The sequence below is a fragment of the Carassius gibelio genome, chromosome A16 (genome assembly GCF_023724105.1).
Source record: "Carassius gibelio isolate Cgi1373 ecotype wild population from Czech Republic chromosome A16, carGib1.2-hapl.c, whole genome shotgun sequence".
NCBI classification, from domain to species: Eukaryota; Metazoa; Chordata; class Actinopteri; order Cypriniformes; family Cyprinidae; genus Carassius; species Carassius gibelio.
In genome coordinates, this window is record NC_068386.1 from 1,063,855 (window position 1) to 1,084,696 (window position 20,842).

Genomic DNA, 20,842 nt, shown 5'->3' on the forward strand with positions numbered 1-20,842 from the left:
CACGCTTCATCAAACCAAACATAATTCAACACTATCCCCTGCTGGACAGACTGTGATCTCACTTTAATACTGCTGTGTACCAAGTCCGTCATCACTACTAGTGCTTCTAGCGACACTAAACGTTGAGTCTGTGCATCGTCCTGAATCACTTGAATGATTGTTACTGTACTGTGTGATCAGACGCACACTGAAGGAAGGACGTGAATCAAGTCTTCAGACGCACACACATGATGACATTTCATGTCATCTACACATTTTAACCACTGATCTATAACAGAATGAATTATTAACAAGCTGTAACTTAAAAATAAAAACAAATTCCACAGTTAATAATTAAATGCATGACAAGAAAAACAGCAACTCGTGACACAAGAACACAAAACACATAAAGTAAATAATGAAATTAAATTGAAAGGTAATCATGATTAGTAATAATAGAAAGGATTGATGTGTCATTAAAAACTACATTAAAAACTACAATCAACACAAACAGATGTTGAGAAAAGCACAGAAACACATGGTCACTCAGCAGGACTCACACACACACACACACACACTGATCTTACTGTCTATATGAGGATTTATTACACATTTATTCTGACATGTTATTTCACTGACAGAAGTTCAGCTGCAGTATTAGTGTTATGAAGAGAAGAGACTCTATAACATCTCACTGTTACTGATTCATCATGCAGCTCAAAGCATTATGGGTAGAATCTATCAATAGTCTATTATGATTCATCAACACAGTTTCACTGATGATCCAGACCAAACATTAAACCCAGGATAGAGCGGCTGAGTGAATGTGGTCTGGACTGTGTGGATGAGGCTCATTGTGTCAGAGATGCTATAGAAGGAAAGAGTTCCTGCACTGTGATCCACAAACACTCCTATTTTCCTACTGATGGATTTCACAGGGATAACAGTCTGTATTTTATTGTGTGTGAATGAGTAACTGGAGGGAAAGCAGATCAAACTCCAGGACTGATCATTAAATCCAAACAAACACTCATAACCCGATCCCTTCCTGCTGATGCTCTTATATGAAACTGATATACGCACACCAATATCTCCACTCCACTCCAGCTCCCAGTAACAGCGTCCACACACACTCTCGCTACACAACACCTGACGATACACATCAAATCTGTCTGGATGATCAGGATACGGCTGGACTGTGTAAGTGACAGTAATCACTCTGTTGTTCTCAGACAGACGGAGACGTTTATTCACTGTGTTCAGATCCAGAGTGAGCTGATGGGAATCTGATGGAGATAAAACACATCAGAATCAGGAATTATGAATCTGTTTGATCTTTTCATGAAGCTGAACTCATCAGTGTCTCAGTACAGATGAACAGATATCTGCTGAAATCATAATTTACATCCTGAAATATGAAACTCTTCTACAGGAAGACCATGAACACACTCAGTTATTCTGCTTGTTTTCTTACGGACTTACATTGTAGAAAGTCGTTCCTGGTCCAGTGAACAATGTTGGTGAATGTGACTGTGGAAATCAACAGACATGAACAGTGTGATTCTCATGATCCTGTATCTATTCCTAACACATTTCTAATATTATGTTCTCCATGAAATGAGATGATGATGGACTGGTTTATGAGAGCAGATGAATCTCCAGGACTTTACCTCTGTCTGAGATCTTCTTGAGCTCCTCTTTGCAGAAATCCTCCAGTTTGTCTCTCAGCTGAAGGACAGATTCTCTCAGAGCATCAAAAGTGTAGAGAGAAATGTAGGGATCATTATTTTCATCTGTAGATTCAGGAGGTGCTGAGAGAGACTGGAAACTCTACAGAAAACAGAAATCAAACTCATCAGCTCCACACTTCAGGAACATCAGATTTGATCTTTAGTAATGCTCCTCAATCCAGCACTTTCACAGCATCAGCTTCATTCTCATACTCATTATCTCACATTAGAGCTACAGATTCTAGTATTTTACACTTAAAACAAAACTATTTCCAAATGATACCAATTATTAATTCATGACCTACACGTCTTGTTTATGTTTCTGTGTTCAGCATGAGGAACAAAATGAATGTTTCTAGACTAGATGTGTGTTACCTGCAGGAACTGGATGTGATCCTGTGTGTGTGAAAGCTGCTCCAGCTCAGCGTCTCTCCTCCTCAGATCATTGATCTCCTGCTCCAGTCGCTCCAGTCGTTCTTCAGCTCGACTCACTGCAGTCTTTTCCTGATCTCTGATCAGTCGTATCAGCTCAGAGCGGCTTCTCTCAATGGAGCGGATAAGCTCAGTAAAGATCCTCTCACTGTCCTCCACTGCTGTCTGTGCAGAGCGCTGTTAGGACACACAGTGATTCAGCTTCAGTGAGTCTGAACTGAGACGGAGACAAACTTCTCTTCTTCTCCAGACTCACCTTATGAGACTCCACAGTCTCTCTCAGCTGCTGGAGATCTTTCTCTCTCTGCTGGATTCTCTGCTGGAGCGTCTTCTGTGTCTCCTTCAGCTGCTTCTGCAGGACAAACAGATGATAGTGAGTGGTAGCCACAGAAAACTACTGCCACTAAATCATCATGAGAACAGATGAATCCAGTAAATGTAGGACTGATAACTAATGGCTGTAGGTTCAAACTCCAGTTTACAGTCATCATGCATGAATTTTGATAGAGCATAAGGAGTGGCAGCAATATTTAATCAGTGTCTAGTGTTAAATACCTGTTTCTCTGTCCTCTGTGCTGCGGCTGATACAGTGTCATGGTTTTTATGTTCATCCATCGTACACAGCACACATATACATTTCTGATCAGTGCGACAGAAAACCTCAAGAAGCTTCTCATGTTTCTGGCAGATCATCTCCTGCAGTCGTCCAGTGGCTTCAATCAAATTGTGTCTCTTTCCTCTAAACCAGCTCTCATGTTGTTCGAGGTGATTCTGACAGTAAGAGTTCAGACACATCAGACAGGACTTGGCAGCTTTGTATTTTCTTCCAGTACAGACGTCACACTGCACATCTCCATCTCCAGCATCACAGTCAGCAGGACGTTTCCTCTCCTTCAGTTTCTTCTTCAGTTTCTCCACCACTTCAGCCAGGATGGTGTTTCTAGATAAAGCAGGTCTTGGACTGAAGGTCTGTCTGCACTGAGGACAGCTGTAGACTCTCATCTGATCCTCCCGATCCCAGCAGTCTGTAATACAGATCTTACAGTAACTGTGTCCACACTGGATGGTCACTGGATCCTTCAAGAGATCCAGACACACTGGACACAAGAACTCATCCTGAAAAACTTTGGCTCCTGCCATGTTACTGCATGAACACAGAGACACAAACACACCACAGCTCAACTACAGTTCAGTTTCACTTTCCCTGAACTCACGTGTTTCCTGTTTACTGGTTCTGTGTGAGTGACGTGTATAAAACAGGTGTGTCTGTGAGTCTGAAAAGCAGGCTCCTCTTTACCGCTGTGTTTAGTCTCAACACTTGGCTGTTATTAAAATAAAATGCAAATATCTTGACTAGTTGATTCAGGTGTGTTTCATTCAGATCAAACTAAACTCTGTGGGAAAGTGACTCTCCTTTACTAGGAATGTGGAACCCTGATAATGAAATGTCTTCTAGATGTCAGACAAACACTCAAGGAATACAAGTTGAATACAAGTTACAGAGAAGCAGGACAACAGTCTTAAAAACTGTAGTAATTCTGCATCCTAGTTACTACACTTGAACTGCAGGACTTGAAAACTGTCCAGATTTACAGTTCCTTCATGATCACACTAATGGATCTGTTTTTTTTTTCATTCTTTCAGTCGGCTTCAGTCTTCACACACACAAACAAACAGACATGCTCACATTCACACACTCTCTCAGTTTTCAGTTAAAGTGTTAGGTGCTTTATCAGTCCTTATCTTATTGTTTTGCAGTAAAAAATATACTACAGACAACATTCTTCTAACACTGTTATGACTTTTCTGACTTTGAGAAGCAATGTTGGTCTCCAGACTAACGTTTGAGGACAACAGCACTAGTGACATTAAGTACAGAAAGTGGCTCCAGCACCTGACAGTAAAGCAGAAGGAATCAGAAGGAGCTTTATTGCCAGGTATGTTTACACATACAAGGAATTTGTTTTTGTGATAGAAGCTGCGCATTACAACAGAATGACAGCGACAGAACAAAAAACATAATAAAATAATAAAATACAAAAATACAAATAATTAGGTAAGGAATGACAATATACAAATTGACTATTGTATGGCAGGTATATAATGAAAAGCAGTTATGTATGTGCAAGTACATTGGGTGGTATGGGAAGTGTTCCCTATTCCAGTTTACCTAATTAATGCAGCCTAAAAATCCGGATTTGGATATTAAAAGCATATTAGTATGTTATGTGTATGCCAGGTTAAAGAGATGGGTCTTTAATCTAGATTTAAACTGCAAGAGTGTGTCTGCCTCCTGAACAATGTTAGGTAGGTTATTCCAGAGTTTAGGCGAGTATACTGTGTAGTACTGTTCCTGTGTTTATGTCTCCAAGGATGAGCACATTCCCCTTGGCCTGGAAGTATCTTTTCTCTTTTTCCAGTGTGTAGAACATGTCTTCACTGTAGTTGGGCACTCAGATGGTGGGATGTATATGGTACATAAGAATGTGTCATTTTTGGACAATGGTAGCTCCTTGTGGAGTTTAACCCAGATGTGGTATTTGTCAGTTTAGGCTGTGTAAATGCAGTTTATTTTAGACTTTAGAGTTATACAACTCTGCAACCGTCTGATCTCCCCATCTCCAGAGTGTTTGCTATGATTTGAGGTTCTGGGCTTAGCTGATAGGTTGTGGAAGTGATGCGTAGTTGGATATGTTGTCAGCATTGGGTGGGTTGGTTGCTGGGAGCCATGGATCCTTCTTGGTCTTGTTCATCTGACTGGGGTGGGCTCTCTTTGAATGTGGGGATCTTTGGTGAAGATCTGCTGTAGGTGGTTGTTTCTGTGGGTGTCCTGGTTCAGTCAGGGGTATGTAGTAGTGTCCTGATGTGGGCCGGGGTCTCTGGTGTGAGAGGTGCTCTCAGGTAGTGTTTTTTGTCTGGTGGGGGTCCCCAGTGATGTCCAAATGGAGGGTGTTTCATGTGTTCATGTGGTGAAATTGAGGGTTTCTGCTTGGTGTTTGTGTTGAGGTGGTCTGTCTGGCCCATGCAGTGTCTTTCAGTGTTTTTGGCAACACATTGACTTTGTCTTTTTTATGTCTACATGATGACTGAAGTGTCCCGTCCTGACTCTGGTATGGTGAGCCAGGTGCTCATTGGGCATGAGAACACATCCTCTGGAGATGTCAAGTGTTAATAATAATAATAATGCATTTTATTTCATTTAGTTCTAGAGAGAACACGAGCTGCAGAATTCTGAACCAATTGAAGCTTATGCTGCAATTTGGAGAGAACACCTGTGAGAAGAGCATTGCAGTAGTCTATACGTGAGGTGACTAGTGCGTTAATGAGAACTGCAGTATTATTATTTGAAAGAAAGGGACAGAGATAATATTGCGCAAATGGAAGTATGTAATCCATGTGATATTATTAATTTGAGCTTTAAAATATTTAGTGTGCTATCCATGATGACACCCAAACTTTTAACCCGAGAGGAAGGACAGATTGCAGTATTGTCAATGTGTAAAGGGAAACAATTAGATTTAGACACAACAGATCTAACCCCAACAAACAGACCCTCCATTTTATTGCCATTTACCTTCAAGAAGTTTGCTGAAAGCCAGTCTTTAATTTCAGCTAAACAGCTTGACAAAGATGGCGGAGGAAAAGAACCGGTGGGTTTGGCTGACAGAAAGTTGGATGTCATCCGCATAACAGTGAAAATTAATACCATATTTCCTTAAAATATCATCAAGAGGGAGCTTATATATATAATGAAAAGAAGCGGGCCCAAAACAGAACCCTGGGGAACACCAATGGTGACTGTAGATGTTGTTGTTGAACTAAAACCTTTTAATTGAATATGATGACTGCGTCCAGATAGATATGACCTAAACCAAGACAGAGCAGTGCCAGTAATACCAACTAATCTTTCAATAAGTATGTTATGTGAGACAGTATCAAAGGCAGCGCTCAAGTCAAGAAGGACAAGTATAGTTAAAAGCCCAGAGTCAGCTGCCAACAGTAGATCATTGGTTATCCTGACAAGAGTGGTCTCAGTGCTGTGGTGGGGACGAAAACCAGATTGAAATGTCATACAAGTTATTATTGGACAGATGTTCATGAATTTGAATTGCAATACTCTTTTCAACTACCTTAGAGATAAATGGTAAATTTGAAATTTGACTAATTACTGATGTACATTTTCAACCTTAGATGCAAAAAAAGTCAAAAAGTGATCACATAGGTCATTGGAATACATATATAAGATGGCAAAGAATCAGGTGGTTTCAGAATATTTCTACAAAGAAAAGACACCTAGAGTTCCCATTGCTAACTCCAATTACATTGAAGTAGTAATTGGATTTAGCTTTAGTTAGTGCATTTTTATAATTTTGAATATGTTCAGCATACATTTCTTTATGAACAGTAAGACCAGACCTGATGTACAGCCGCTCTAACCTACGGCCTATAGTTTTAAGTTCACGCAGTTCAGGTGTTAACAAAGGAGCTAAATGTACAAATGAAACGGTTCGAGTTTTCAAAGGTGCTTATTCACCTAGAATCATGTTCTGTCCATCATCTTAATATTTTACTAGTTCATCAACAGTAGAGTAATCTGATTTACTGGAGAAGATGGCAAGTTCATCAGCAAAAGTAGGCAAATAAATGTTCTTAATATTCAGAAATGTAATCTGGCGACACAGGTTTACCTTAAAAATAGCCAGTTTGGCACAAAATGACACCAGAAAGTGATCTGATATGGATAGATCAGAAACAGTACAATTAAAAGGTGTTATACCATAGCAGCAAACAAGATCAAGAGTATGCCCTTTAGTATGAGTAGGCAGTGTGTTAAATTGTTGTATACCAAAGCAATACCAACATGATAAACATTTGCTCATAAATGCATTACAGACATTATGTGTATGAATGTTAAAATCACCCAGAAGGATAACATTTGAAGATATGGAACATAGATACTGTAAGTCAAGAGTTCAGATAGTTCAGTTAAAAAGGCATTATTGCTCTTGGGAGGGCGGTAGATAGTTGTGAGGATGGTAGGAATCGCACCATTGATTTTTATGGGAATTGACTCAAAAGAAGAATATGTAGACAAAGTTAACTGAAATACTTTCAATTTCTTTTTATAAAGTATTGGTAGCCCCCCTGCCCTTCCCGGATCACGGGATTTACAAACATAACTATATCCTGGGGGAACACACTCGTTTAGATGGAAAAAGTCGTCTGGTTTCTGCCATCTCTCAGTTAGACAGAGAAAGCCAAACTCACGGTCAGACAGTAGATCGTACACCAGGGGTCCTTTGGTGGAAAGCGATCGTATATTAAGTAATCCAAAGGAAAATTTGTATTAACCAGAATCGTTGCCAACTGATCTGCCCGGGTTGATTAATACACTGCGATTGACAGTCCATGTAAGCCTCCTAGGCGGGCCTGATTTAGATGACCAAAGGACCATATTGCACATGAGCCATCGATGTTATAACTCCGCTGAGACCGCGATGTATATATTTCCGACGTGGTATGTACACAATATCCAAGGGAAGATGTATGACAAAAGATAAAAATTACGCAAACGGAGCTGAGTAAGTTCCGCCGCCGAATACTTGAGCATCGTCCATGCTACCGAGTGGTAAACTGCAGAAAGGACGACCCAGATGTAGTTAAACCACACCAGTAGTTCAGTGATCTTCATAGTTATCTTCAAGATCCTCAGTGATCTTCACAGCGTTCACCCAGGACGGGGTGGATGAGTCTCTGTGGATGAGTGTTGACTCTGTGGATGATGTCTGGGTGAATGTAGGAGAGTAGATCAGGTGTTATTCTCCTTGTAGGGACATTTGGTCCTCATATTATAGGCAGTACCAGGCACACACAAACTCAATTACTCACACTTACACACATGATTTTTATTTATTTTTATTTTTTTAACGTTGGGGTGCCAAAAAGAGTTACTGTTGTTTAATCAAAATAGATCATATCCAGTCTAAGTCAAGGAAACATACAAAGCCCTGTATATCTAAACGATAAGCCACCTACCCTTAAATTTGTTCAGCAAGCCTTACAAAAAGAAACCATCCAACATAAAAAAACATCCAACACAGTAATTCACCTTACCAAGTCACCATACCAGTTTTAAATCTGTATATTCTCAGTTCATCAAGTCAGCATAATAAAGACAGAAAATGAGAGCAAGCAGTTCAAGAAAGAAATTTTCCACAATATAAACATCGTAATCCAGCCAAGAAAAATGGGTCAGTTCAAGCCCAAAACATTCAGTTAAGTTTCTGATATAATCTGCAAAAATGAACTCCCAATCTTCATTGTGGCCAGAAAAAGGCCACGATGACTGATTTCAGTCTTCACAAATGTAGGACCCAGCAGGACTCACACACACTGATCTTACAGTCTAAGTATATATTACACATTTATTCTGACATGTTATTTCAGTGACATAAGTTCAGCTGCAGTAAAGTTAACACAGTTTCACTGATGATCCGGACCAAACATTAAACCCAGGATAGAGCGGCTGAGTGAATGTGGTCTGGACTGTGTGGATGAGGCTCATTGTGTCAGAGACGCTGTAGAAGGACAGAGTTCCTGCACTGTGATCCACGAACACTCCTATTTTCCTGATGATGGACTCTACAGGGATAACAGTGTGTATGTTATTGTGTATGAATGAGTAACTGGAGGGAGTGCAGTCCAAACTCCAGGACTGATCATTAGATCCAAACAAACACAAATAACTCCGTCCCTTCCTGCTGATGCTCTTATATGACACTGATATAAAGACTTCTTCTCCACTCCACTCCAGCTCCCAGTAACAGCGTCCACACACACTCTCGCTACACAACACCTGACGATACACATTAAATCTGTCTGGATGATCAGGATAGAGCTGGACTGTTCCAGTGTTAGTAATCACTCTGTTGCTCTCAGACAGGTGTTTATTCACTGTGTTCAGATCCAGAGTGAGCTGATGAGAATCTGATGGAGATAAAACACATCAGAAACAGGAATTATTCATCTGTTTGATCTTTTCATGAAGCTGAACTCATCAGTGTCTCAGTACAGATGAACAGATATCTGTGCAAATCATCATTTACATCATCAGTTATAAAACTCTTCTACAGGGAGAACATGAACACACTCAGTTATTCTGCTTGTTTTCTTACTGACTTACATTGTAGAAAGTCGTTCCTGGTCCAGTGATCAATGTTGGTGAATGTGACTGTGGAAATCAACAGACATGAACAGTGTGATTCTCATGATCCTGTATCTATTCCTAACACATTTCTAATATGATGTTCTGCATGATATGAGATGATGATGGACTGGTTTCTGAGAGCAGTTGAATCTCCAGGACTTTACCTCTGTCTGAGATCTTCTTGAGCTCCTCTTTGCAGAAATCCTCCAGTTTGTCTCTCAGCTGAAGGACAGATTCTCTCAGAGTATCAAAAGTGTAGAGAGAAATGTAGGGATCATTATTTTCATCTGTAGATTCAGGAGGTGCTGAGAGAGACTGGAAACTCTACAGAAAACAGAAATCAAAATTCATCAGCTCCACACTTCACTCAATAACCTTCAGGAATATCAGATTTGATCTTGTGGTAACGCTTCTCAATCCAGTACTTTCACAGATTCCGTTTCAATCTCATATTCATTATATCACATTAGAGCTACAGATTCTAGAAGTTGACACACTTAAATTAAAACTTTCCATGATTTCCAAGTGATCCCAATCATTCATTCACAACCTCAAGAGTCAAGAGGCATTTATTTGTCATTTGCATAGGGGAAAACTGGGCATTGAAATGCTTATGACGAGGCTAAGACATACAGTGACAATAACAAGACATAAGACATAGACGTACATGGAGAGCACTGAGATTTTTGAGTGACTACAGTGCACTTATAGACAGAAAGACACAGACGGATCAGTATATACAAACAAGTGGAAGTAACAGGTACAATAATGGTAATCAGTGTTTAGAGTTATAGTGTACATAAGAAGTCTTGAGGTAATATTGTGATTACTGGGGTAGAACGGTGTCTAAAATGTCTTTGTAGAGTGACGTAGATCTACATGGTGTCACGGAAAAGAAGACTGGATGCAAATGCAAGTTAATATCTCTTTAATAGAGCTTTACGCTGATAAAGTCAGATGTTCAAGTAATGACAAGACAAACAAGCAGCAGGAGAGATGGCAACACAGGGACCTTGATGGGCAATGGTGTCCGTGGTGAGTGGAGTCCGTGAAGTAACCGTGGCTGAAGTGATGAACGAGGAATTCCAGAACGAATATCCACAGAAACAGACAGGCAACAGGAAACAGCGACGAGAAATCCAGAGCAGGTACAACACTACGAGAGACACGGACAAACACCAGGACTCCAACCAATGATCTGACAAACATGAGACGAAAGACAAGGCGTAAATATAGGCAAGATGTAATAAGCCGCAGCTGCTGCTGATCAGTAATCAGTGGCGACGCCCACACAGAACAATCAGGTGATACACCCCGCAACCTACACACAGACAACAAGATGACACCATATATCTATGAACCGTGACAGTACCCCTCCTCCTAGGAACGCCTCTCGGCGTTCCCACCACCCTTTACCTGTCGATTGTAATCATCGATAAGGGAGTGATCCAGAATGTCCCGGGCAGGAACCAAACTTCTCTCCTCCGGACCGTAACCTTTCCAGTCCACCAAGTACTGGAATCCACATCCCCTCCGCCTCAAGTCCAGAATCCGGTTAACCGAATAGGTTGGTTCCCCGTCTACGAGTCGCGGCGGTGGAGGAACCGGGGCAGGCGGATTAAGTGGTGAATGAAAAACTGGTTTAATTTTGGAAACATGAAAGGCGGGATGAATTCTCCTGTATTGCTGGAGGCAATTTGAGGTGGACTGCCACCGGACTAATGATTTTGGTGACAGTAAGCGGGCCAATGAATTTGGGAGCAAGTTTATTAGCAACGGAGCGGAGCGGAATATTCTAAGTAGAAAGCCACACTTTTTGACCAACGACGTATACGGGTGGCTTTGACCGGTGGCGATCGGTCTTAGCCTTGGTGCGCGCCCTCACCTGCAACACGGGCTCTGTTCCAGGTGCGGCGGCGCCTCTGGACAAAGGCGTGGGCAGAGGGGACCACAACTTCGGATTCCAGACTGGGAAAAACAGGTGGCTGGTAACCTAAGCTAGATTCAAACGGGGAGAGGCCCGTAGAAGACACTGGTAACGAGTTATGTGGGTACTCAATCAAAGAGAGTTGTTGACTCCAGGAGGAAGGATTCTTGGACGCCAAACATCGCATCATACGCTCTAAATCCTGGTTGGCTCTCTCGGTCTGACCATTGGTCTGGGGATGGAACCCAGAGGAAAGACTAACCGTTGCCCTCAGCAACTTACAAAACTCCTGCCAGAATTTGGACACAAACTGGGGCCCCCTGTCAGAAACCAAATCCACCGAGAGGCCATGTATCCAGAAGATGTGGTCAATGACATCGACCGCTGTCTCCTTGGCACAAGGTAATTTGGCCAAGGGTATGAAATGGGTCGCCTTCGAGAACCGGTCCACAACGGTCAAAACAACCGTATACCCTTGGGAGGGTTGGAGGGCGGTGACAAAATCTAGCGCGATGTGGGACCAGGGTCTCGAAGGGACAGACAGCGGTTGGAGTAACCCATCTAGAGGACGGTTGGAAGTCTTACCAGCGGCGCAAACCGAGCAAGCTAAAACAAAATCGTGGATGTCGCGAGCCATACCTGGCAACCAGAATCGTTGCTTGACCAAATATCTGGTTCGATTAACCCCTGGATGGCAAGCTATGTTAGAGCAATGACCCCACTTAATGACGCAGGACCTTAACTCATCCGGCACAAATAAACGGTTCGGTGGGCATGCGGGCGGAGGCGTTACCCCTTTTAAGGCCGCCAGGACCTTCGATTCGACCTCACATGTCAGAGTAGAGACCACTAATGTCTCAGGAAGAATACACTCGGGAGTGGACGGTCGTTCGGATGGACCAAAAATACGAGAAAGAGCATCGGGCTTGATGTTTTTGGAGCCCGGGCGGTACGATAGAGTAAAATCAAAACGACCAAAAAAAAGTGCCCACCGAGCCTGCCTGGAATTGAGCCTTTTAGCTGATCGTATATACTCTAAGTTCTTGTGATCAGTCCAAACGATAAAGTGACGCCACTCCTCTAACGCTAATTTGACCGCCAACAACTCTCTGTTACCAATATCATAATTACGTTCCGCCGGAGATAAACGGTGAGAGTAAAACGCGCAAGGGTGCATCTTGTTATCTGAGGGAGACTGCTGGGAAAGAACTGCTCCTACCCCCATCTCTGACGCATCGACCTCCACCACGAACTGACGTGATGGATCAGGGGCAATCAGAATGGGAGCCGAAACGAAGTGACTCTTCAGTTTAGCAAATGCAGCCTCGGCTGCATCTGACCACCTGAAGGCCGTTCTGGGGGAGGTCAAGGCAGTCAGAGGTGTGGCTAGTTGGCTGAAGTTGCGAATAAAATGCCGGTAGAAATAGGCGAACCCCAGAAACCGCTGTAGGGCCATTCGGGAATCTGGACTTGGCCAATCCACCACAGCCTTAACCTTGTCAGGATCTATGTGAATTCCTTCAGACGAGACGATGTACCCTAGGAAGGAAACAGATGCATGATGCATGAAATTCGCATTTCTCCGCCTTGACAAAAAGACCATTCTCTAACAGCCGCTGAAGCACTCGTCTGATGTGTTGAACATGTTCCTGGAGAGACGAAGAAAATATCAATATGTCATCCAGGTAGACATATATGAACTGATCAACCATGTCTCTCAACACATCATTGACACATCAACACATTCCACTCATCTCCCTCCCTGATGCGGACCAAATGATAAGCATTACGCAAGTCCAATTTAGTGAAGACGGATGCTCCTTGCAACCTCTCGAAGGCCGAAGTCATCAACGGCAAAGGATAGGTATTCTTAACCATGATGTTGTTCAGCCCCCGGTAATCAATACAAGGTCGCAAGGAACCGTCCTTCTTCCCCACAAAAAAGAACCCCGCCCCCGCTCGAGAAGAGGAAGGGCGAATTATCTTGGATGCCAGAGAATCAGAAATTTATTTCACCATGGCCTCCCTCTCGGGAACAGACAGAGTATAATTTGCCCTTAGGCGGAGACTTACCCGGCACTAGGTCTATAGCACAATCGTAGGGATGATGTGGAGGGAGAGAAGCAGCCCGGGACTTACTTAACACCTCCTTCAGGTAGAGGTATTCCTTGGGCACGTTAGACAGATCCACAGTCTCATCCTGCAAAACAGCAACAGACACCGTGGAACAAGCAGACAAAAGACAAGACTTATGACAACGGGTGCTCTACTAAGTGACAGTTCCCAGAATCCAGTTAATGCGGGGATTGTGCTTCCTGAGCCAGGGGTGGCCCAGGACGATAGGAGCATGAGGTGAGTCCATGAGAGTCTTTTCGGAGTGGTTACCAGAGGTGATGAGTGTGATGAAATCTGTGATGTGTGATGGGGTGCTCGAGGGAGAAAGTGGAGATGCCATGTTGCTGGGCGAAGTTGTAATCCATGAAATTGCCCTCAGTCCCGGAATCCAGAAGTGCACTGCAGGTGATATCGTTGGTGGCCCATCTCAGTGTTACCGGAAGGAGCGTAGATGGTGAGGACTTCTCAGCAGAGGTCCCGCCCGATAGTAGCCTCAAGTTTACTATCGGGCCTGGTCTTTTACCGGGCAGTTTCTAACAAGATGACCAGATGTTCCACAGTAGAGGCAAAGGCCAAGGGACCTCCGCCATTCCCTCTCCTCCCGGGAAAGCCGTGCTCTCCCCACCTGCATGGGCTCAGGATCGGATGCTGGGCTGACCGCATCCACCGGACTGGCTCAAAGACCGCTGCATCGTTCTCCAGACTCCTCCATAGCCTCCACTCGTCGAAGGCATGAATCAACACATAATGCCAGCTCTACCAGGCCATTAAAAGTCTCGGGTAAGTCCAGGGTGTAGATTTCATGGTGGACGTGATCAGCCAGCCCATGCAGGAAAACGTCCCACTGCGCCTCCTCGTTCCACGGGCACTCCGCCGCGAGGGTGCGGAACTCGATGGCATAATCAGCGACCGTGCGGTTGCCTTGTTTGAGTGCGGTGAGTTTCCGGGCGGCCTCCTTGCCCGCCACCGCACGGTCGAACACCCTCCTCATCTCAGTCCTCATCGAGTGCAGTGAACGAGGAGCAGCAAGGATCACAGTTCTCCCAAACAGCCGTTCCCCACAGCGCCGCCTTCCCCGTGAGTAGCGTGAGCACGAATGCCACTTTGGACTCCTCCCTCTCGAACGTACGGGGCTGTAAAGTGAAGTGAAGAGAACACTTGTTGAGGAATGCTCTACAAAAGTCAGGCTCACCGGAATACGTCTGTGGCACGGGGAGGCGGGGCTCCGAGATGTACCATTGTTCTGAAGGCGGTGGGGAAACGGTCGGCGGGGCTGGCGTAGTGGGAGCGCGAAGTTGTTGCATCTGTTGGGAGAGCTCGGACACCTGTGTTACCAGCGCCTGGACGGCGCGTCCGGTGGCAGAGATGCTCTCCTGCTGCTGATCCATTCGAGTTATGCTGTTTGATAGATGTCCTGTAAGGCTGGGAGTTTATGTCCAATTATGAGCTCTGCTGTTCTCACCACTCGCTGAAGAGCTTTGCGGTCCAAGGAAGAGCAGTTGCCGTACCATACAGTGATGCAGCTGGTCAGAATGCTCTCTATAGTGCAGTGGTAGAAGTTTGACATGATGTTAGAGGAGATGCCAAACCTCTTCAGTCTCCGCAGGAAGTAAAGAAGCTGACGGGCTGTTCTCACTATGGTCTCTGAGTGTAGGCTCCAGGAAAGATCCTCAGAGATGTTAATGCCAAGGAACTTGTAGCTCTTAACTGTCTCTACTATCTCTCCGTTGATGGTAATGGGAACGTGACCCTCTCTCTGTGACTTCCTGTAGTCCACAATCATCTCCTTGATCTTGCTGACGTTTAGAGAGAGATTGTTATCAGCACACCATGCTGTGAGTGCATTAACCTCATCTCTGTAGGATGTCTCATCGCCATTGGTGATGAGTCCTAGGATAGTAGTATTGTCAGCAAATTTGATGATGGTGTTGAAGCTATGCTTAGCAGAGCAGTCATAAGTGAAAAGGGAGTACAAGAGAGGACTGAGTACACATTCCTGGGGGGCACCAGTGCTGAGTATAAGTGAGGAGGATGTGTGATTGCGAATTCTGACCACCTGGGGTCTGCCGGTCAGGAAGTCCAGGACCCAGTTACATAAGTGACTGTTAAGACCCAGATTTTTCAGTTTGGCTATGAGTTTGGTAGGGATGATGGTGTTAAATGCAGATCTGTAATCAACAAACAGCATCCGCACATAGGTGTCTCTTCCCTCCAAGTGTTCTAGTGCAGAGTGTATGGCCATCGCAATGGCGTAATAAGTGGATCTGTTAGAACGGTAAGCAAATTGTAATGGTCCAAGGTGTCAGGCAGAGAGGAGCAGATGTGGGATTTGACTAGCCGTTCAAAGCACTTCATGATGACTGATGTCAGTGCTACAAGGCAGTAGTCGTTCAGGCAGGAGACAGTTGTTTCTAATGTCTAATGTCCTTTCAGCCTGTTGATTTCTGAAACGAGCCATAGAGAATTGGCTGCCTTATAAGAAGAAATAAGGTAAAAAGCAGAAATGTTAGTAAAGGTTTTTGAAGGCTAAATATATCTTCCAAAAACAAAAAAAGAACTCAGAGAAATGCTTCCTAAGAGATTTCTACAGCAGAAAGCCAATTGTAAGTGGCGTCTCTTTCAAAAGATGATCAGATGAGAGTCTGATTGATGATTATATAATAACACACTCATGAAATGTTTCTCTGTCAGTCACAGCAGCAGCATCTGCTCAAGTCCACTCTGAATCTGTTCTTCTAGATGTGTGTTACCTGCAGGAACTGGATGTGATCCTGTGTGTGTGAAAGCTGCTCCAGCTCAGCGTCTCTCCTCCTCAGATCATTGATCTCCTGCTCCAGTCGCTCCAGTTGTTCTTCATCTCGACTCACTGCAGTCTTTTCCTGATCTCTGATCAGTCGTATCAGCTCAGAGCGGCTTCTCTCAATGGAGCGGATGAGCTCAGTAAAGATCCTCTCACTGTCCTCCACTGCTGTCTGTGCAGAGCGCTGTTAGGACACACAGTGATTCAGCTTCAGTGAGTCTGAACTGAGACGGAGACAAACTTCTCTTCTTCTCCAGACTCACCTTATGAGACTCCACAGTCTCTCTCAGCTGCTGGAGATCGTTCTCTCTCTGCTGGATTCTCTGCTGGAGCGTCTTCTGTGTCTCCTTCAGCTGCTTCTGCAGGACAAACAGACAGAGATGTATAAAGTACTAGAGACTCATACTTGAGTAAAAGTACAAGTGCTCTATCAAAAAAGTGACTTGAGTTGAAGTTGAAGTGCTCTTTAAGCACCACACTTAAGTAGAATTACTAAAGTATTCAACATTTTTTGTACTTAAGTATTGCAAGTAGTCTATTTTAAAATTTACTACTCAAGTACTGAAAGTAAAAGTAGAAGTATTGTGTTATGTAGCTATTAAAGAAAGTAGTCAAAAGTTTGAACATATTTTTTTTACTATTTCTAATGATTAACCTAAAGGACAATCACAATTCCTTTGACTGTAACTTCTTGTAAATAAAAAACGGTTACTAGGGTTAGTCAGCCCAATTTGCAAAATTATGTCATTTATAACTTACCCTCATGTTGTTTCAAACCCGTAAGACATCAGAGGGTCATTTAGAATTTTTTGAAGCATCGAAAAGACATTTTGGTCCAAAAATAGCAAAAACTATGACTTTATTCAGCATTGTCTTCTCTTCCGTGTCTGTTATAAGACAGTTTGTGATATCCGGTTTGCGAACGAATCATTCGATGTAACCGGATCTTTTTGAAACAGTTCACCAAATCGAACTGAATCGTTTTAAACGGTTCGCTTCTCCAATACGCATTAATGAACACAGATGAATTAAGCTGTTAACTTGTTTAATGTGTCTGACACTCCCTCTGAGTTAAAACAAACCAATATCCCGGAGTCATTCATTTACTCAAACAGTACACTGACTGAACTGCTGTGAAGAGAGAACTGAAGATGAACACCGAGCCGAGCCAGATAATGACTCGTTCACGAGTCAAGAACCGTTTCTGTCAGACGCGTCCGATTTGTGAACCGAGGAGCTGATGATACTGCGCATGTGTGATTTAGCGTGAAGCAAACCGACACACAGAGCGTCTGAAACGAACTGATTCTTTTGGTGATTGATTCTGAACTAATTCTGTGTTAATGTTATGAGCCCAGGTGCAGTCAACGCCAATGACGCCATTGCATCGAGCGCAAAAGAATCTGTGAACTTTTTTCTTCAACTGGTTTATTGAATCGAACTGTCAGAAAGAACTAACGTTACTGGTCATCCGAGAACCGATGCAACCGGTTCTTGACTCGTGAATGAGTCATTATCTGGCTCGTAGTTCTACTTCGTAACTATACATCTCTGCAAACAGATGATAGTCAATCTCACAGAAAACTACTGCTACTAAATCATCATTTGAAGAGATGAATCCAGTAAATTTAGGTAATTAACATACATTAATTATTATAAATAAATAAGAGTATAATATAAATAGAGTTTCACACTGACAGTGTTTCTGTATTCTGTGTAAATCAGCTGTGACTCTAGATGGAAAATCTGACTATTGGATCATTGCACAGTATTCATTTAATCGCTAGTATATAAATACCTGTTTCTTTGTCCTCTGTGCTGCTGCTGTTACAGTGTCATGGTTTTTATGTTCATCCATCGTACACAACATACATATATATTTCTGGTCAGTGTGACAGAAAACCTCAAGGAGCTTCTCATGTTTCTGGCAGATCATCTCCTGCAGTCGTCCAGTGGCTTCAATCACTCTGTGTGGTTTACGTGAATGAAATTCTTCATGACGGTCAAAATGAGTTTGACAGTAAGACTCCAGACACATCAGACAGGACTTTACGGCTTTGAATTTTCTTCCAGTACAGACGTCACACTGCACATCTCCATCTCCAGCATCACAGTCAGCAGGAGGTTTGGTCTTCTTCAGTTTCTCCACCACTTCAGCCAGCATGGTGTTTCTAGATAAATCAGGTCTTGGACTGAAGGTCTGTCTGCACTGAGGACAGCTGTAGAATCCCATATGATCCTCCTGATCCCAGCAGTCTGTAATACAGATCTTACAGTAACTGTGTCCACACTGGATGGTCACTGGATCCTTCAAGAGATCCAGACACACTGGACACATGAACTCATTCTGATACACCGAAATTCTGGCTTTTGCCATTTTACTACTTCATTACAGAGACACAAACACACAGCAGCTCAACTGCACTTAGGTTTCTCTTCAGTTTAAATAGTTTCCTAGATCTGTGTTTGAGTGACGCAAGTAAAACAGTTGTGTCTGTGAATCTGTAAAGCAGGTTCTTCATTCCTCTCCCTGTACAGCCAGATTCCTGCTGAGATTAGTTTGAAACTATATAGCACAGATATGTCTGCAAGATTTCTGTTACAGATCACTTCATCTGGAAAGCAAATGCTGTGTACAAACATCTAATTGACGTCTTTAAGATGGCAGTTTTACATACACTCTAAATCATAAAGATCTTAAAGACATTTTCTAAATATTTATTTGACATCTGAAAGGAAACGTCTTGTATATCTGTTGCAGATAAGCAAACACTCAAGCAGATGTAAATGGCGACATCAAATAGATGTCTCCGTAATGTATGTGACACCTGGGTATTATTAAAGTAAATGCAAAGACCTTGAATAGTTGATTCAGGAGCATTTAGTTAGAGATCAAACTAAACTGTGTAGGAAAGTGCCTCTCCTGGATAAGGAATACACAGGAACCATACTTCAAAATAAGAGTTAAAAAAAACACAAGACAAGAATATGTAGCAGTTCCATTATCAGGCTTCCCCATTCTTGTGTTTGATTCCCTTTTCCACTCTTGCCTTGTTTGTCCCAATGGTAATTAATTAGCCTCACCTATTCCTCATTAGCCTCTTGTTACCCTGTGCATTTTTTCCCATGTTTCGTTTGTCGTTTGTTATCTAAACATTCTTTGTATAACTGTTGTGTGGTTATGGTATTTGTTCTGTGTTATGTATTTCTGTCTTTTTAGATTTTTCTGTTGAGGGTTTATTAAATAGTATATTATAAATAAATGATGCATTTAGATCCTTGCCTCACCTCATCCTTGCCAAATCAACTTTGCCTGTCCTATCATGGCCACAGAGGCCAAGGCAAGGCACATTTATTTATATAGCATGTTTCATACTCAATGAAAATTCAAAGTGCTCTACATGAAATTTTGGTAATCTATAAAATAATTTTAATAATAAAAACAAGACATTTTAAAACCTACTGTTAGTGACGTGCTCTTTACACAAACAAACATTCTCAAGGTTTTTTCAACCTCAAGTGAAAAATCCTTCCAAAATACCTAACTATTTCAATACTTCACCCCTTACTTACTTTGACCATCATAGACCAAACAAATAAACTGATTAACCAGCAAAATTTACTTGATTTGTAGTATCCATTCACATTGAGAAATTAATCTTTCTCCAAATGCAGTGACTTCAGTTTTCTCCTAGTTTAACTGAATACAGTTTTGGCACATCCAACTGTTAATTCCTCAGTGCTTTGGCAGAGGGTTGTAGTCATTTGGCGACAATAAAATGGTACAATAATTTAGCCTTGTTGGACTCCCAGAAGGAGATCAATTTAATAATATAAGCTTATTCCACTCTGTTTCAAGGGACAAGGGGAAGGGGTAGGCGGAGGGGTAGGGGTAGGGGAAGGGGTATAAAATAGAATTGGGATTGGGCCTTTGTCTAGAGTGTGTCCACCTTTGTGTGTGTGTCCATGCACATGCTGAGTCAAGTCAAAAGTGTTTAGAACCATTATCATTTATTTTGTAGTTTTGTTATCTGCATTGTCTATGTGAATATTAAAATCCCTTGCAATAGCAAAAGAATCAAACTCTGAGGAAATCATTGATAACATTTTGATAGAATTTTGGAGGCCTGTAAATAATAATAAACAGAATGCGTGGAGCACCTTTCCGCACAATCCCTAGATATTCAAAAGACAAGTACTGACCAAATGACACTTACTTGCATTGATAGACATCTTTAAATAGAGCAGCTACACCTCCACCTCTCCTTACAGTCCTGCAGACACTCATGTAAGTGAAGTTAGGAGGCGCTGCTTCATTAAGGACTGTTGCACTGCAGTGCTGCTATCAGTTGTTTTTGTTCACCTTCAGCAGATAGAGGGTTTGCTTTGGTGGTTCAAGGGCCCACTGTTTTTTTGTTGATATCTGCGGGATAGTAAAGATAGTAGAGGTTGCTTCACTAAGGACTGTCCTCTGTCAGGCTGTCTTCTTGACATGCTTCATTTAGAAACATAAAATCCAGATTGTTTGTGATTAATAAGTAATTGATCAGAAATTATTCAAAATTCTGACTTTATGGTATTGTTTTTTGTCTCAGCAGCAATCTTAGTTTGATGTGTATTAGGCGGCAGAGTAGATGGGTCAACCGTACAGC

General features: G+C 42.6%; 2 protein-coding genes across 6 annotated transcripts in view; one reads left to right on the forward strand and one right to left on the reverse strand.

Moving 5' to 3' along the window:
• Positions 1 to 20,842, forward strand: part of LOC128030301 (cyclin-dependent kinase 14) — a 144,732-nt gene that overhangs the window by 84,068 nt on the left and 39,822 nt on the right. The gene's annotated exons all lie outside the window — the stretch shown is intronic.
• The window catches only part of LOC128030295 (tripartite motif-containing protein 16-like), a 29,212-nt gene continuing 8,891 nt past the window's right edge, over positions 522 to 20,842 (reverse strand). The window contains exons 1-7 of one of the 3 annotated variants that reach the window (XM_052617789.1): positions 18,094 to 18,582; positions 2,697 to 2,801; positions 2,398 to 2,493; positions 2,085 to 2,318; positions 1,650 to 1,809; positions 1,462 to 1,509; positions 522 to 1,265 (exon numbers count right to left, since the gene is read on the reverse strand). In XM_052617789.1, the coding sequence (XP_052473749.1) occupies positions 742 to 1,265; positions 1,462 to 1,509; positions 1,650 to 1,809; positions 2,085 to 2,318; positions 2,398 to 2,493; positions 2,697 to 2,801; positions 18,094 to 18,567 (1,641 nt within the window). In that variant the 5' untranslated portion in view covers positions 18,568 to 18,582 and the 3' untranslated portion in view covers positions 522 to 741. Of the gene's footprint in view, positions 1,266 to 1,461; positions 1,510 to 1,649; positions 1,810 to 2,084; positions 2,319 to 2,397; positions 2,494 to 2,696; positions 3,297 to 18,093; positions 18,583 to 20,842 lie in introns of those variants that run through there. The other 2 variants (XM_052617790.1, XM_052617788.1) reach the window with 2 other exon arrangements.